The sequence below is a fragment of the Leptodactylus fuscus genome, chromosome 1 (assembly GCF_031893055.1).
Source record: "Leptodactylus fuscus isolate aLepFus1 chromosome 1, aLepFus1.hap2, whole genome shotgun sequence".
Classification (NCBI taxonomy): domain Eukaryota; kingdom Metazoa; phylum Chordata; class Amphibia; order Anura; family Leptodactylidae; genus Leptodactylus; species Leptodactylus fuscus.
Genome location: NC_134265.1, coordinates 114,495,790 through 114,511,834, shown reverse-complemented (window position 1 = coordinate 114,511,834; position 16,045 = coordinate 114,495,790). Strand labels below are relative to the sequence as shown.

Below are 16,045 nucleotides of genomic sequence, written 5' to 3'. Positions count from 1 at the left end.
ACTTTTTTTTTACCCAGCATAACCCACTTAAAATTTTAGACGTGCATGTCTCAATGGTCACTAAAATGGCATGTTTTTTTACTTTGCATATTCATTTTTGGGAAGCACTTTTGAGCTCAAAATACTAATTATACTCCTTGATAAATTCCTTGAGGGGTCTAGTTTCCAAAATGGGGTCTCAATTTGGAGGTTTCTACTGTTTGGGCACCTTGAGGGCTCTGCAAATGGGACATGGTGCCTAATAATGATTCCAGCAATATCCGGCCTCCAAAACCCAATCAGTGCTCTTTCTGTTCTGAGCGCTGCCATGTGCCCGTATATCAGTATACCAGAACATATGGGGTATTGTTGCGTTCAGTAGAAATTGTGTAGTAATATGTGGGTTGGAATTTCTCCTTTAACCCCTTTTGAATATGAAAAATTGGGGGCTAAAGTGACATTATATAAGAAAAAAAATTATTTTAAATTTTCATGTCTCAATGTTAAAAAAAATCTGTGAAACACCCGTAGGGTCAAAGTGCTCACTATACCCCTGGATACATTCCTTGAGGGGTCTAGTTTCCAAAATGGGGTCATTTTGGGGGGGGTTTCCACTGTTCTGGTACTTCAGGGGCTCCGCAAATGCGACATGGTGCCTGAAACAGATTCCAGCAAAATCTGCCCTCCTAAATCCCAAAAGTGCTCCTTCCATTCTGGACCCTACAGTGTGCCCATACATCATTTTACATCCACATGTGGGATATTTCTGTAGTTGGTAGATAATGCTTAACAAATTGTAGGGTGCATTTTCGCATTTAATCGCTTGTGGAACTGTAAAAATTTGGGTTAAAGCAAAATTTTATGTGATAAAATGTCGCTTTTCGTTTTAAAGGCCCAATTCTGTGAAACACATGAAAGGTAAAAGTGCTGACTATACCCCTTGATAAATTCCTTGAGGGGTCTAGTTTCCAAAATGGGGTCACAATTTGGAGGTTTCTACTGTTTGGGCACCTTGAGGGCTCTGCAAATGGGACATGGTGCCTGATAATGATTCCAGCAAAATCTGGCCTCCAAAACCCAATTAGCGCTCTTTCTGTTCTGAGCGCTGCCATGTGCCCGTATATCAGTATACCAGAACATATGGGGTATTGTTGTGTTCAGTAGAAATTGTGTAGTAATATGTGGATTGAAATATCTCCTTTAACCCCTTTTGAAGATGAAAAATTGGGGGCTAAAGTGACATTATATAAGAAAAAAAATAATTTTACATTTTCATGTCTCAATGTTAAAAAAATCTGTGAAACACCCGTAGGGTCAAAGTGCTCACTATACCCCTGGATACATTCCTTGAGGGGTCTAGTTTCCAAAATGGGGTCACAATTTGGAGGTTTCTACTGTTTGGGCACCTTGAGGGCTCTGCAAATGGGACATGGTGCCTGATAATGATTCCAGCAAAATCTGGCCTCCAAAACCCAATTAGCGCTCTCTCTGTTCTGAGCACTGCCATGTGCCTGTATATCAGTATACCAGAACATATGGGGTATTGTTGCGTTCAGTAGAAATTGTATAGTAATATGTAGGTTGAAATTTTTCCTTTAACCCCTTTTGAATATGAAAAATTGGGGGCTAAAATGACATTATATAAGAAAAAAAATTATTTTAAATTTTCATGTCTCAATGTTAAAAAAATCTGTGAGACACTTGTAGGGTCAAAGTGCTCACTATACCCCTGGATACATTCCTTGAGGGGTCTAGTTTCCAAAATGGTGTTATTTTGTGGGGGTTTCCACTGTTCTGGCACTTCAGGGGCTCCACAAATGCGACATGGTGCCTGAAACAGATTCCAGCAAAATCTGCCCTCCAAAATCTCAATAGCGCTCCTTCTGTTCTAGACCCTACAGTGTGCCCATACATTATTTTACATTCTCACATGGGATAGTTTCACGCTTGGGGGAAATTGCTTAATAGAATGTAGAATGTGTTTTCTCCTTTACCCCGTTGTTAATGTGTAAATTCTAGGGCTAAATTAATATATTGGTGAAAAAAAATTAAAATTGCAAATTTGATCTCTATTTTGTTTTAATTGCTGTGAAATGCTGAAAGGGTTAAGAAACTTCCTAAATGCAGTTATGAATTCTTACAGGAGTGAAGTTTTTAGAATGGGGTGATTTATGGGGGTTTCTATTAGAGAGGCTTTTCAAGACCCCTTCAGAACTGAACTGGTCCCTTGAAAAATGTGTGTTGGAAATATTCTTAAAAATTTGGAAAATTACTGCTTGACTTTTAAGCCTTATAACATTGAAAAAAAATGAAAGGGCAATTAAAGTTTGATGCCAATATAAAGCAGAGATATTGTAAATTAAATTTATGAAGTTGTTTGGGTAGTGTGACATTATAGATGAAAGGCATGCAAATTCAAAGTTTGAAAATTGCATTTTTTTCAAAATTTTCACCAAATTTCTTATTTTTTCATAATAAAAGACAAAACATATCGACCAAAATGTACCACTGACACGAAGTACAATGTGTCACGAGAAAACAATCTCAGAATCACCATGATAAGTTAATGCATCTCAAAGTTATTACCACATAAAGAGACACATGTCAGATTTGAAAAATGAGGCCTGGTCATTTAGGTACTTTTAGCCTTGGTCTTAAAGAGGTTAAAGTGAAATGTACAAATTCTCCAGAGCTAGAGAACAATACTGGAATTTGTGTTAAATTTCCAGGAACAAATTACACAATGTAGTACTCTTGTACTGTATAATTTATATAGCTAACTAATAGCTCCAACGTTCATGAAGCTGAAGCACAGTGAGGGAATGATGTGAGAGCTAAGCTACAATTACATTTTATTTTTTCCATTAATTGACTACAGTAGTTACCCTTTTCCCTACATATGCTCAGAAAGCAGCTTAACAAGTTCATTACCAGTTAATAAAGACATCCATGCAAGTGTAGTACCGGCCTGGCTGGGAATATATATATTCTGACTAGTTGCTCATGACAGACGGTCAAAGATGAGTAATGTCAAGATAGAAACTTTAGGCTGGAAAAACTGTGTTTTTTTTCTTTTTTTGACCAAAGCCGATATTTAGTCGAAGGGAGAAGTATACAAGACTCTTTTATATCTCATATTCCTCTTGAATACACTCTTGGCTTTGGCTCAAAAAACAAAATCTGTAAAAAAAACCGCAGCTTTTCTGCAATGTGTGCTCTCAGCATATAGTAGCTCTCTAAACTCTTGGGGACTTGTCAACAGGCACAAGGGAGCCCAGACACAGCCGTATTAGGAGAAATATCACATTATAATTAGATGTATAATTCCATTTTAGCCTGACAAACTGCAGTCCATTTAGCAACCCTGCTGACTTCTACAAAAGAAACAGATGTTCTAACATATGAAAGATAAATATCATGCCAACTGGTTCAGAGTTAGAAAAACTAGGAAGCATAAAGCTACAGAGTAACCAAGTTATAATTTCTCTTCATCGATTCTGGCACACAAGAATGGATTCTTTCCAGTTCCTGTTAGTCAATGGTCCAGTCTAGGAGGTCTTCTCCATGTCAGATCGGTCTGGAAGCAACAACACAGGCATGTGCCCAGTAAACTGGGGAAGAAGTACAAGTGTATGAAAGGTAATGCCAAGTAGGCCGAACATTGCAAACAAACTGTACTGCAATGAAAAAAAATCTCCATAAGGGCCTTAAAAAGGTATTGTTACAGGCTGTACTGGTAGGATCTAAATCTAATAAAATCTGACTATACATGCATTAGATCATACCATATACAGGTCTACAATGAAAAAGTGGAAAAAGGCTTACTAAGATTTCTTAGTAACCTTCATGTGGTGCCAACAATAAACAGAACAATATAAGCAATCTATCACAGAAAAAGTGTGCGGTTATGTGCTCGTACACACCAGTTCATAGCACCTGGGTGATGGGAAGGGACATGGGGCTTGTGAAACTCATTCTAATGACCAGTGAGTGAGGCCAGACATGTTTTACCCAACCTATTATAGGAATAAACCATTTAAATATATTGCAGAGTTTGCAAAGTATATATATATATATATATATATATATATATATATATATATATATATATAAGCCAAGGCGGCATATGACATCTGGTTCATTTACAGTGTATAGATGTTCATCACCTACACTCCTTAGTGGTTACTGGAAACGGCTATCATCTAACATCATTCCAACACCATATCACATCAAATAATTGTGTGCGAGCCTGGCAGATTATTGGCATTGCTTACTAAACCTTTCTGGAAGGCCACTAAAATATTTAAGATTAAAACAGGCTCTAGTGAACTTCTCTCTGACCAGAACGACTTCCTTGAGGAATTTCCTAAGTTTTATGGAGATCTCCATCAGGCCCCTCCTGATGAACTTACGGGAAATATGGTTGACTTGCAACCATGCTGATTCCCCCCAAGTTATCAGCACGAATGCTGGTAGTTTTGGACTCCCCAATAGCTAAAAAAGAAATTCTCCATCAAATCTTCTTACCTTGTCCAAATCCCTGGGCCCTGACGGGTTCTCTAGTAAAGATTATAAAATCCTAACTAGTTACTTCCTTTTAACATACTCTAATAAGATCTGTAGCACTAAGAATACCCCTGATACTTTTAAAAGGGTTATTTGGCCTCTAACATTGATGACATATCCTTAGGATACACCATCAATACTAGATTTGTGCTAGATATGTGTTTTTGGGGGTACACATAGAACACATTCCTATAATTTATTTTTGATTTTTTTTAATTTTTATATCCGTCGGAGTTGGAGTATATTCCAACTTCAGTAGCTGGTCCAAGCCCTTGGCTTTGTGTAGAACAGCCGAGAGCAGGAAGTAGCACCTGCAACACTACAGCACGAATACTGTTATGGTCCTGAGTAGAGATGAGCAAACACTGTTCAGATCAGCCGATCCGAACAGCATGCTCCCATAGAAATAAATGGATGCACCCGACACGTACACTTTGCCGGCGTCCGGCGTCACAGGTGCTTCCATTCATTTCTATGGGTGCGTGCTGTTCGGATCGGCTGATCCGAACAGTGTTCGCTCATCTCTAGTCCTGAGTGTTAACTAAACGCTCAGTGAGATTTAACAGTACAGCATAGAGCGTTAAAGGGCTAGGACCAAACTTTAAATTGTTTACCAAGATTCTGGCCTTGCATTTGCAACTCATTTTTAATAGGAGACCTGCAATTGAGCCATAACTTCTATTTATTCATCTCACATTTGGCACTTTGAGAGGGAGTTTATGACCACTTTGCAGTCCCTTTAGCAGACCTCTACAATCTGGTTGAATGGCTTTGTATCTAGCTCGCTCTCTACCAATAGAGGTACTCCCTAAAGATGTCCTCTTTCCCTTTTCATTTTTAATTAAGCTCCATACCCGATGCTTCAAATTCTAGAAAACCTGCCCTCTTTTCAGGTATCAAACCAGGTTCTTTGGAGTTGGCTTTCGCCGACGATCTGTTACCCTAAAACTGTAATATATAATAGTGACCACATATAAATGTGACCACAGAGGGTTCTGAAGGGATCTGGATTTATTTGCAGTATAGTGGAAAAAAAACAACAACAACACAGTGTTGCAACAACTTTCTATTTTAATGCAAATCAACTTCTATAACCTACCTTGGAATTAAATTACCTTCTAATTTGCATCAATAATAAGCACTGACTCTCACTCCCATCATAGGCCATGTTCTGACTTGTAGCATGTGCCCTTACATAAGGTGGCCTCTTCACTTGACATGTCTGCTTTAAGAATGACCCTAGTCTGCTAAGTCGTAATAATAATCTATTGACTAAGGCACAAAACATATTGAGCTCTAAAGTCTTGTTAAAGACCTTGCTGGCTTTTCTATTTCCATCACATTTAGCAATCCTTTTACTTTCAGCAAGGAGATCCTTTGTGCTTGAAGAGGACTACTAGAAAAATCCACTTCATTCAAACAATTTTCTGAACGAAGGTTTTTCTCAAGCACCAAATCTCTTAAAGGGTGCCATAATGTCATAACAATACAGGCTAGGGAGGCATTGTGTGCGATACAGAGTGACGTGAGAACAAAGGAAGCTAATGGTTTCACGACAACGTACAGCTGCCACGAGTATGCTAGCATCGTTCTAAGTTTCCTCCTGAATTTACTTTGTACAACTTTTCTATTATTGACAAAAAGCATATTGAGAACCCAGGGATAGAAGGATAAGACTACGTTTACACTTGCATTATTCATTTGGGGCACTTTATTTTCTTAAACAATGGATGTAAACAGGTCGTACACAGTTTTTCAATCTGTATGTATAAATAATATATCCAGATTGCATAATGCTATAGAAGTCATTACTTCCACTCACTATTACCAAAACTACACATTAATAGAGGTGTGCGAGTATACTGTGTCTTGCAAAGGAATTCTGATGCCACGACTGTTATGAGAGTATCCCTTTAAGGCTACATTCGCATAAGTCAGCTGCATCAGTATCAGATGGGATTGGAAAATGCATCAGTTTTCTTCAGGAATTTTCCACAAATTTCTATTCCAAAACCATAAATTGTCATAAGATGTCATCAGTGTTTACCATCAGGTTTTACAATCACCATAAGAGTGTTGTACGGGGACAGTATACTGTATGGGGACCAATAATAAGGAAAGATACAATGTGTGCAGGCCAGTAAAGGGAATGTTATACAATGTGAGGGCCAGTAAACAGGCATTATACCGGGGAGGGTGTGGCTGGGGGATAGACAAAAGCTTGCTACAAAGCCTGGTCTTTCCTACTTACACCCATGTGTATGGGTACTGTTCAACCCACAAACAGCTAAACAGTACCCATATAGTAATTGCCATACATTGTGCAAACTATTCTCAGTGAATGACAGTGTGATAGCTTTATTAAGACCGATGTATTGTATGCCAATCTAAAAGGTCCCACCTGGAACAGCGACCAAGAGATATATGAAGAGACTGTGACCCCCTTCATAAAATTAGTCAGATGTCCCTAGTCTATGGATGAATGCTGTCAAGAGGCGAGGGGGCATTCCTCACTGCTCAGGCTGGGCGGTAAGGAATGTCCCCTCTGACAGTATAACACTATGGACTCTACTGTCAGGAGGGGCGTTCCTCACAGACTGTCTGAAACGCTATTCTGACAGTGGAGAGCTACGGTAACGGCACAGATAGCTCTTCACCAGGGGCACATAATGGGAAAGCCCATAGTGCGCTGAATTCAGTGCACTGTTGGCTTTCTAGCGTTATAAAAAACCTGCTTGTGCCTGAGGACCTGAAAGGTCCTCTTTAAATACCAGAAGTTCTCCTTTAAAGTTATTAATGTGGAATTGTATCTTTGTATACTGGTAGTCTAAAATAAATATGTTTACTACACAAATCAGTATAAAAAGTGAGACATGGATTCTATGAAGCATGCCAATATTCCTGCCAGCTGGCGCTACACTGTCATCTTAGCATTTCTCCCAAAAGACTTCCTTTGAAATGCACCTGTTTGACTGGAGATGCTTTGGAATTCAGACTTGTGTAACTGACCTTGCAGCTAAAAACTCTTACCAAAATTGCAAATTTGATTCAGGGCGTAGAAATGTTACCCTCGCTGAACGCTCTTTAACTTTAAAAGAATTTTGTGTTTTCCCAAAGGCAAATTTGCGGAAGAGACATTTTATGTCAACCTATTAATGCTGCTGAACTATTAAAAGTGTCAAAACTATATGCAAATCCGGTCTAGCAAAATACTGTAGATTTTGTAATAACTTTTTACTGTAATAGAATGAAGCAACCAATTCTAAGGAACTTATTTAATAAAATGAAATGCACATGATGTAACCCCATAGGGACAGACTTTTATTCTCATCCTTCACCCTGCAAAACAGAATTCTAGTAGGAAGAATCTCCTATTTAGGGCACAGATGACACACTATACGGCAGCTAATTTAATACGTAGTACATGCAAGTAACTGGAGCATACAATGCTGTGAGTGCAATGGTGCCAAATTTTTAAGGGTGTAAATTCACAGACTAGAAGAATAATTTAACTCCTTCCCACACTCCCTATGTAAATGACAAGGCTGATTTCAGTGTTCTGCTGTCATTGGCTCATTACATGCTCTCTGAGGACATTGCACACAGGACCATCAGAAGGATTGGAGCATCGCAATGGCATTGTAAAAGCGAAAGTTTTCTGCTTATTTAATAAAATCCTCCATAAAGAACTTCCGCTAAGTGTTGTTTAGTGCAGAAGACCTTGCTTCTAGAGATGAGCGAGTAGTATTTGATCGAATACTCGTATCGGTCGAATACCACGCAGGAAAATTCCATTGAATTCAATGCAAAAACCTCCTCGTCCTGCTACTTTCTGAACTTGGAGGATCCAATGTGTGAAACTTTGCTTTCCATGGAAACCGGAACAACATTCCTGTTTTTCCCCATAGGCTATAATGTTATTCGATATTCGATCGAATACTACTCGCTCATCTACTTGCTTCCGCATACCAACAACCACCAAGGAAATAGTAAGTGTCATAGGGATTACCTATAACAGAGGAGAAAATGACATGCCTATAGGACACCTGTGATCTCTATACAGAAGCACTCTAACAGTATTGATATTGCTATGCACAGGGATATGCGAAGAATAATTTAAGGGGTAAATGTTACTGATGAAACCACTGGATTCTTCTTTCCCAAATGTCAAGTTTTAAATATATTTCTGGTATCTGTCTATTTTTACCTATAGAAAAATCTACAAAATACCAAAACATATCTATGTACAACATCAGCTAATTCAGAGGACCATCAGCAAACATTTCAACTACAACAGTTTATGTATATAGTTTATAGTTTTTAATAGCTATTTGAAAAGATGACGACAGCTAGCTTTGGAGACTCCTTAGGTTCTTCATTAGACTTGGTTATTTGACACAGTATTAAAGGAATTCTGTCGTCATTATGGCAATTGTACTCAGAAAGCACAGGGGGGCATTCCCACTGTGCTCAGAACACAACGTTGTTCTCCATTCCAGCGCTGCCTCTGTCTTCTGCGTCTCCTCCTGCACATCTTGTGGTGGTCTCATGCGTGAAGAGGAGGAGACGCAGAAGACAGAGGTGGCGGTGGAATGAAGAACAACGTTGTGCTCGGAGCACAGTGGGAACGCCCCCTGTGCTTTCTGAGTACAATTGCCATAATGAAGAAAGAATTCTTTTAATATTGTGTCAAATAGAAGAATCCCTTTAAGCTCTGATGCATTTTGCAAAAAAAAATTTGGGCAGAGAAAAAAATTTAAACTTTGATGACACTTTTTCTAATTCTAGGTATCTCTGCCTAAAACTTACCTAAGTCATGAAAGGTTATCAGGAGGTCATTCCGTATATTAAAAGGGTTTGTCCAGTTTCAACAAATAAATGTTATCGTTATTTTCTACAATTCCTCAGTTTTCTAGATCTCTGCTTGATGTCATACTTAAATATGTATTTCCAGTGGATAAAAGTCAGTCCATGGTCATGTGATGAACAAACAGGTGAATGGTTTGTTACAAGAAAGAAGTCCATTTACTGTATTGTGGCACTAACAAGATTTTCACATGTGTCCATCACATGGCCAGAGATGGTTTATTTCCAGTGGATAAAAATCCAAGACCAGCAGCAAGTAGCGATCTATAAAACTGAGGAATGGATACAGAAAATATATTAAAAAACTAACTTTTCATAATACAAACAATAACATTTATCTGCTGAAACTGGACAACTCCTGTAAGTAGAACAGAACAGTAGTCCTCTTAAAGGAAGGCACACAGTACAAAAGAGTAATGAATATTAAACATGAGACAATTTTTACTCGGCGTCTCTGGGTTAGCTTCCTGGACATATGTAAATACTGACCTACTGAGGCAATTTTTGCATGATCGGTGACTCATTTACTAGTGAGTCACTAGTTGGAGAAAATCAATAGAGGCTACATATGTGATGGTGACACACAGCTGGCTGACAATAAGTCTTCAGAATTTCAGATATCTTCAGAATCTGAGATGTGTCTACTATGTTTGCCCATTGTACAAGAGTTCAAAGGGTGACATCTTATAGCTTGAAGATAGTTTGCTAAAGGCATGAAATAATTAGGAACAACATCCATGGAGAACATGAGTCAAGAAATTTTACACTGAGCATGAACGTGTTATAAAACACAGGTACTTAATGGTGTGAATTAATGGCGGACATTTCCCATTTTACAACTGAGGGATAAAATGAAACAAGGATATATGGCACATTGTACATTTGGCGGATATAAAAAGTACAATTTAATCAGTGAAGCATACCCTGATAGTCCGAGATTCTCACCCGTGAACCAGTTATGAATCTCATCTTTTGTAGCAATTCCAAGTTTTGCCAGGCTCTCCTGTGAAGGAACACAAATCTGATTTATCTGCCTGTACAGCTTCCTACATTGGATCAAAAGACAGAATCACAGCAAAGATAATGTAAAAGAGACTGGAGGGAGAAGTATGGCACGCTCTGATCTAGTTAGAAAATATACTTTAAAATGACACTTTATTTCAAGACATTAATATAACACAAAATGTTAAAAAAAATGTTCACAACTGGATTTAACCATTTTAGAATACAACAGTTATTGAAGAGACACCCAAATAATAAAATCTCTGCTATTGATCTTCACAATGTTGAAAACGTGTTACAGCAGTAGTTTGCCATTCAGAGTCTCTCCTACTACTGTAAGCCAGTCAATTTAAAGCTTCTACACAAAAATAGGCGGATGGTTATCTATAAGCTGTGAGTATACTCTTATAGTCATACACTTATGCTTCTGTCCTGATATGGAGCTAATAGAAAGACAGTCCACAAGCAGCTTTGGAAAGATTGTAAAGGGCCATAGAAAGGCTTACAAGTTGTCAATAAGCAAATACTGTATTTTAAATAAAACTTTTTAAAGCAAGTGTGTGATTTCAGCAAACTAAAGCTGTATATACGGTATTATGAAGATGTATATGCTAATACAATATAATCTAACAATTCTCAAGATCTCAGCTTGTAGCCATGCAGTAAGAACCTCCATTGTTTGTTTCTAGCATACAAACTGTGGTTATGTAAAGGACAAACTACATTACAACCATCTTTGTCTTTGTTCCTTCTTTACATAATTCATGAAAGTTCTTATTAATGTACAGCAACCAGATATCTTGGCAACTGCAAGAAGTTAAAGCATTTAAGTACCTTTATTTGCTAAAACTAAAACTATAATGTTCCTTCATGGGGTTGTCCAGCAGAATTTTTTTTTTCCCATTATGCCTAAAACGTCAAACGATTGGACTTGCTTATGTACTTTACTGCTTAACGTTCCAATGATATACTACCGTCAGCCCGTGTCCCAAATCCCTGCACCTCCACTTCCAGCTTCATTTCAACACAGGAGAGAATTTCCTGGGTCAGCATGTGACCAGTGCGGTATATGAAGGGGCTAGCAGTTCAATATCTAAATTTCAAGATCTGGCCTAGGTGCCGGTAATGGGGCCGACAGTGGGAGATCAGTGGACCTTTGAGCAATAAAGCATGTTAGGAAGCCAATTGTTTCACATTTTAGGCACAATGGAAATTTTAGACTTGTAGAGTCTGTTCTGAAGTAAAAACTTTTACAGGGGAGAAAAAAAAAATCTGTTTTCCTAATTGTAAGTGAATGATAAGTCACTTCCTTGAACATCCTAGGACTTAAGAAGAGTGAAATTAACTAATCAGTGTAATTGACTTTCCTGGAAAGGTTCAATCACTGTGAAAAGTAACTTTCTCATTACCATCTTATTAAAAATGTATTTGTGTTGCTGTTCCGCAGGCTTGTAGGTGTCCATCTGAACCTCCTGCTTGATCTGATCTTTGTGCTCTATAATTACTTCAGAAGCAACAGACAAAATAACCTCTCAACTGCGCAATTTAACACTGACGGACATGACATGTCCCAATTCACCATGTCTAGCAAGAAAAACCTATTAGAACAGCACAGAGAACCAAATACTTCTATACATGGTAAGACACAATTATCTTCTGACAGACATCTACAATGAAAGACTTAAAGTAGTGCCTAACGCTTCAACAAACTTCACATAGATCATTAGTACAGCATGTGTACTATGGCGTATTTTGTACTTTAGCTGATTCAACTTGTTTGCAGTTCTCTCTGAGCTGGTGGTTGAGACTGGATGCTAAGACTTCCTCCACATACTGTACTGTAATAGTAGTGGAGAATCTGCTCTATAACATCAGCAGGAACACAGTACATTATCGAGAAGTAACTACGCTTACATTAATATAGGACTTGGGGAAAGATATAAACCTCCTATTCATCTCTGGATGACACTGCGCTTGTGCTGTTCTTCTCTCATTCAACTCCTGCTTACTTCTCCCCCTCCCCTCTCCATAGACATTTGGAAACTATTAGTTCAAATCTGAAATGGCTGACGCCAACAGTACTTGCTGAAAGTCAGATTCAGCAAAGTTGTTTTTTTGTTTGTTTTTTTAATTAACTTCCATTTAGCAGGGACTGAGGAAGAAAAGACCCAGAAATGTGGAGAAGATTTTTCTCTGACAAGTTATTTCCAAAGTTTCTTATATTCAGTTGCACTATTGATTTATGCAGTTTGCTGAAAAGATAAGTGGTTTTCTGTGACTTATAAACTGATGGACAACTCTTAGCATTTAATGCCTAGCATACAGACTGATCCAGCAGACTGTCCTTCACAGTTAATGGCCCAGAGCTCCATCCATTTTGCAGAGTATATTACCTGGATTTGCAGCTCAATCCCACTCATTTGAATAAAACTAAAACAACAGTGAGCTGCAGTACCGGGCACAGCCATCACAAAATATATGGAGTTGAGATTGGTTTAGGGCAGACCTGGGCAATGTACGGCCCGCAGGCCACATCCGGCCCTCTGCCTGGTTCTGTCCGGCCCGCATATCTTTTGGAAGTTCGTTCAAGGACCTGTGATGACGTCATCACAGCCTATCACTAGGATAGGCTATGACTCGTTAGTGGGCGGAGCCACACAGGACAGAGTGTTCGCTGTTTCACAGAAACAGCAAGCTGCCGGCAATGGAGGCTGCTGGAAGATAAAGAAGATAGAAGAGACAGCATGTGTGAGCAAGAGGGGGAACTAGGGGCAGATGTAGGGGGGCAGTTAAACTGAATGCAGATTAAACTAGGGGGCAGATGGAGGGTGACAAACTGGGATCAGCTGGAGGAATATATTAAACCATGGGGGGGGGGGGGGATAGCTGGAGGGGCACATGTCTGCCTCTAGTTGCCCCCAGTTTAATGTCCCCCTCCGATTATCCCCACTGTTTAATGTCCCTCTCCAGCTGCCCCAGTTTAATGTCCCGCTCTAGTTTCTGCTAGTTTAAACTGGGGCATGAGGAGAGGGACCTAATACTGTGGGACATTTGGAGGGGGACATTATAATGTGGGGACATATAATGTACGGGTGACTGTAGGAGGATTATACCTTGTGGGGGCACGTGGAAAATGATTGAGAATGAGCGGAGTCAGCATAGAAGTGGGTGGAGCTAAATTTGCCGCGGCACACATAGCCCTCTAGAACCGTTTCAATTTAACATGTGACCCCATGAGAAAATTAATTGCCCACCCCTGGTTTAGGGGATGCACACTCGCCATGTTATCTTCAATAAATCAATAGGTAAGGGGGCTGAGAATCAGATTTCCCCATAGCCATTAGAGTACCTGAAAACCCTTATAAATCATTATGAAGCATTTCCCTCCACATTAGGGCATATGAACTTCACTATTTAGATACAAAAGGTCACCATCTTACTTTTAACTTCTCTACTTCGAGTTCAATTTCAACAGCAGCTACTCCAGCTTGGCCTTGATCCGCCGCTAGCTGGTGGAAAAACCTCCGCCATTTTACAAGCACTTCAGAAAACTGCAACTGAAAGAGAACAGAGAAGATGGGTAAGAAACACATTCCAACACAGCCAGAGATGTACCATCTCATCCATTTTCTTTACCTCCTACTCGCCACGAAAAAGCTGCACAGCGTATATTAATGGCTTTAATATGTTTTAACATGATAAAGGGAGAGATATAATAAGGATGAAGAACAATGGTAACATTAAGGGAAGGCAATAGAGATGATACCAAATTAAAGAGCTAATTTGTCCTAAATTATATCTAAATGGAAATGGTAAATTACTTTGATTGCTACTGGGTATGCCTGCTTCATTAATTCTCACAATGAGTGAACACTGCAGCTTGTCTATGGAAACTAACGCTCGCCGAGCATGTACCGCATAGTTGTTTACCCATTAAAAAGTGTCACTAGTATAAAGGATGGCCCTTCAAGGAAACATTCTCAGACATGACAGGGATAATTGGATCAGTCGCTGAAATATTGACCGATCATTCATAAAGAAAAAGTAATGCTAATAATACAGATTACTTTTTGTTTCAATGTTCCTGTCGAGGGGTGGGATATATTAAGCAGCAAGTTGACAGACAGTTCTAGCAGTTGGACAGAATTAGAAAGATTTATGAAAACTGGCGTATTCAACTCCAGTAATCTCACACCCTGCACTGGAGTAAGGTGCACCTCAAACTAGGCGGCTACGTGCCCTTCACCGGGCTATGCATCTACAACGAAGTCACCTACAAGCTGGCATAAGACGGAGAAAATTATAATGAATCTAGTGAAACATCCACGCCATGACCCCTTCCAAGGAAAACGGGAAAAAAAAGATTTGAGCTAAATCTATGCAACCCTTTTTCATGCCACATATTCCAGAAAAGTGGCATACAATGCTTAATACATTTGCTTCAGTGTGTTGAACTAAGCAAACGTGAGCAAGCATAAGGACAGCAGGATCTGAATAGGAGAGATTTTAAGAAAGGCCAGATTGTGAGGCTTTCAGCATCTCAAAACACTGGTCTGGTGGGGTGTTCCCAGCATACAGTGGTTATCACCTACTAAAAGTGACCAGAGGAAGGACAACCAGAGAACCAGCAACAGTGTCATGTGTGGCCATGGCTCATTGGCCATCTGTTCTGTGCTATAGTAGCTCTTCTGCCAGCATTTTCCTGCAATTTATTTCTACAGGAGGTGTCCATACACACAGTGCATCATGCTTTACTGCCACATAGCTGCAAACTGGCCAGAGTACCCACGCCATTGCAGTCTACCAGTGTAATTCCCTACAATAGGCTGCCCATCAGCCTCATGACTTGACTTCTAGTGAGCTCTCCTCAATAGGTGGTGCAAGAGGCACAGTTTTGCAACTTGGACCACTGACTTGCATGCCTTTTCCTATAACGGGCTTGTGAGCATTAGGTCCAAATCATTGAACAAAGGTGTCTTGGTTATATACCACTGGAAACCGTGCTCCCTAATAGAAGTGGTCCCTTCCAGCAGGTAATGCACCTATCACACTGCAAAAAATGTTCAGAAATTGTACAAGGAACATAGCAAAGTTCAAGGAATTGTCTTCGCCTCCATAATACTGAGCATCTGTAGGGTGTGATGAAAAAACAGGTCTTATTCAAGAAGGCCCCACCTCAATTTACAGAATGTGCTCCTTACATCATGGTGGCAGATACAACAGGAAAACATTGGAGAGCTTATGGAAACCCTGCCCTGACACGTCATAATTGTTTTGGCTGTATGAGAAGGGTCTTAAAGGGATGTGTCATTCAATCATGGGTTGCCTTAAGTTCTGCTCCCCACAACAGCCATTTGGGTTCTCTTCAATGGTATTCACACGGTGTACCCCATTCTACCTCAACAAGAACTATGTGCGGAGTCTTCCACTCTCCCCAGCAGACCATCCAAATATCTTGCCCAGTTGTCATCACAGCTCCCAGTGGGCGCACATCAGATGTCTTCCTCCCTACTAGTCATGTCATGGCACCCCCTACAATAAGGATATGGGCTTTCTCTGCTCCACAGGAGGGATGGAGGTTAGTTTGGTCAGTATTAGCATCCAGCACAGGATAGTATCACAAGCTATCAAA

At 39.6% G+C, this 16,045-nt stretch overlaps 1 protein-coding gene across 2 annotated transcripts in view; it reads right to left on the bottom strand.

Moving 5' to 3' along the window:
* PRODH (proline dehydrogenase 1) overlaps positions 1 to 16,045 on the bottom strand; it is a 99,786-nt gene that overhangs the window by 38,162 nt on the left and 45,579 nt on the right. For both annotated transcript variants that reach the window (XM_075276358.1, XM_075276350.1), the window contains 2 exons: positions 13,854 to 13,970; positions 10,335 to 10,414 (listed from right to left, as the gene is read on the bottom strand). In XM_075276358.1, coding sequence (XP_075132459.1) covers positions 10,335 to 10,414; positions 13,854 to 13,970 — 197 coding nt within the window. The remainder of the gene's footprint in view (positions 1 to 10,334; positions 10,415 to 13,853; positions 13,971 to 16,045) is intronic.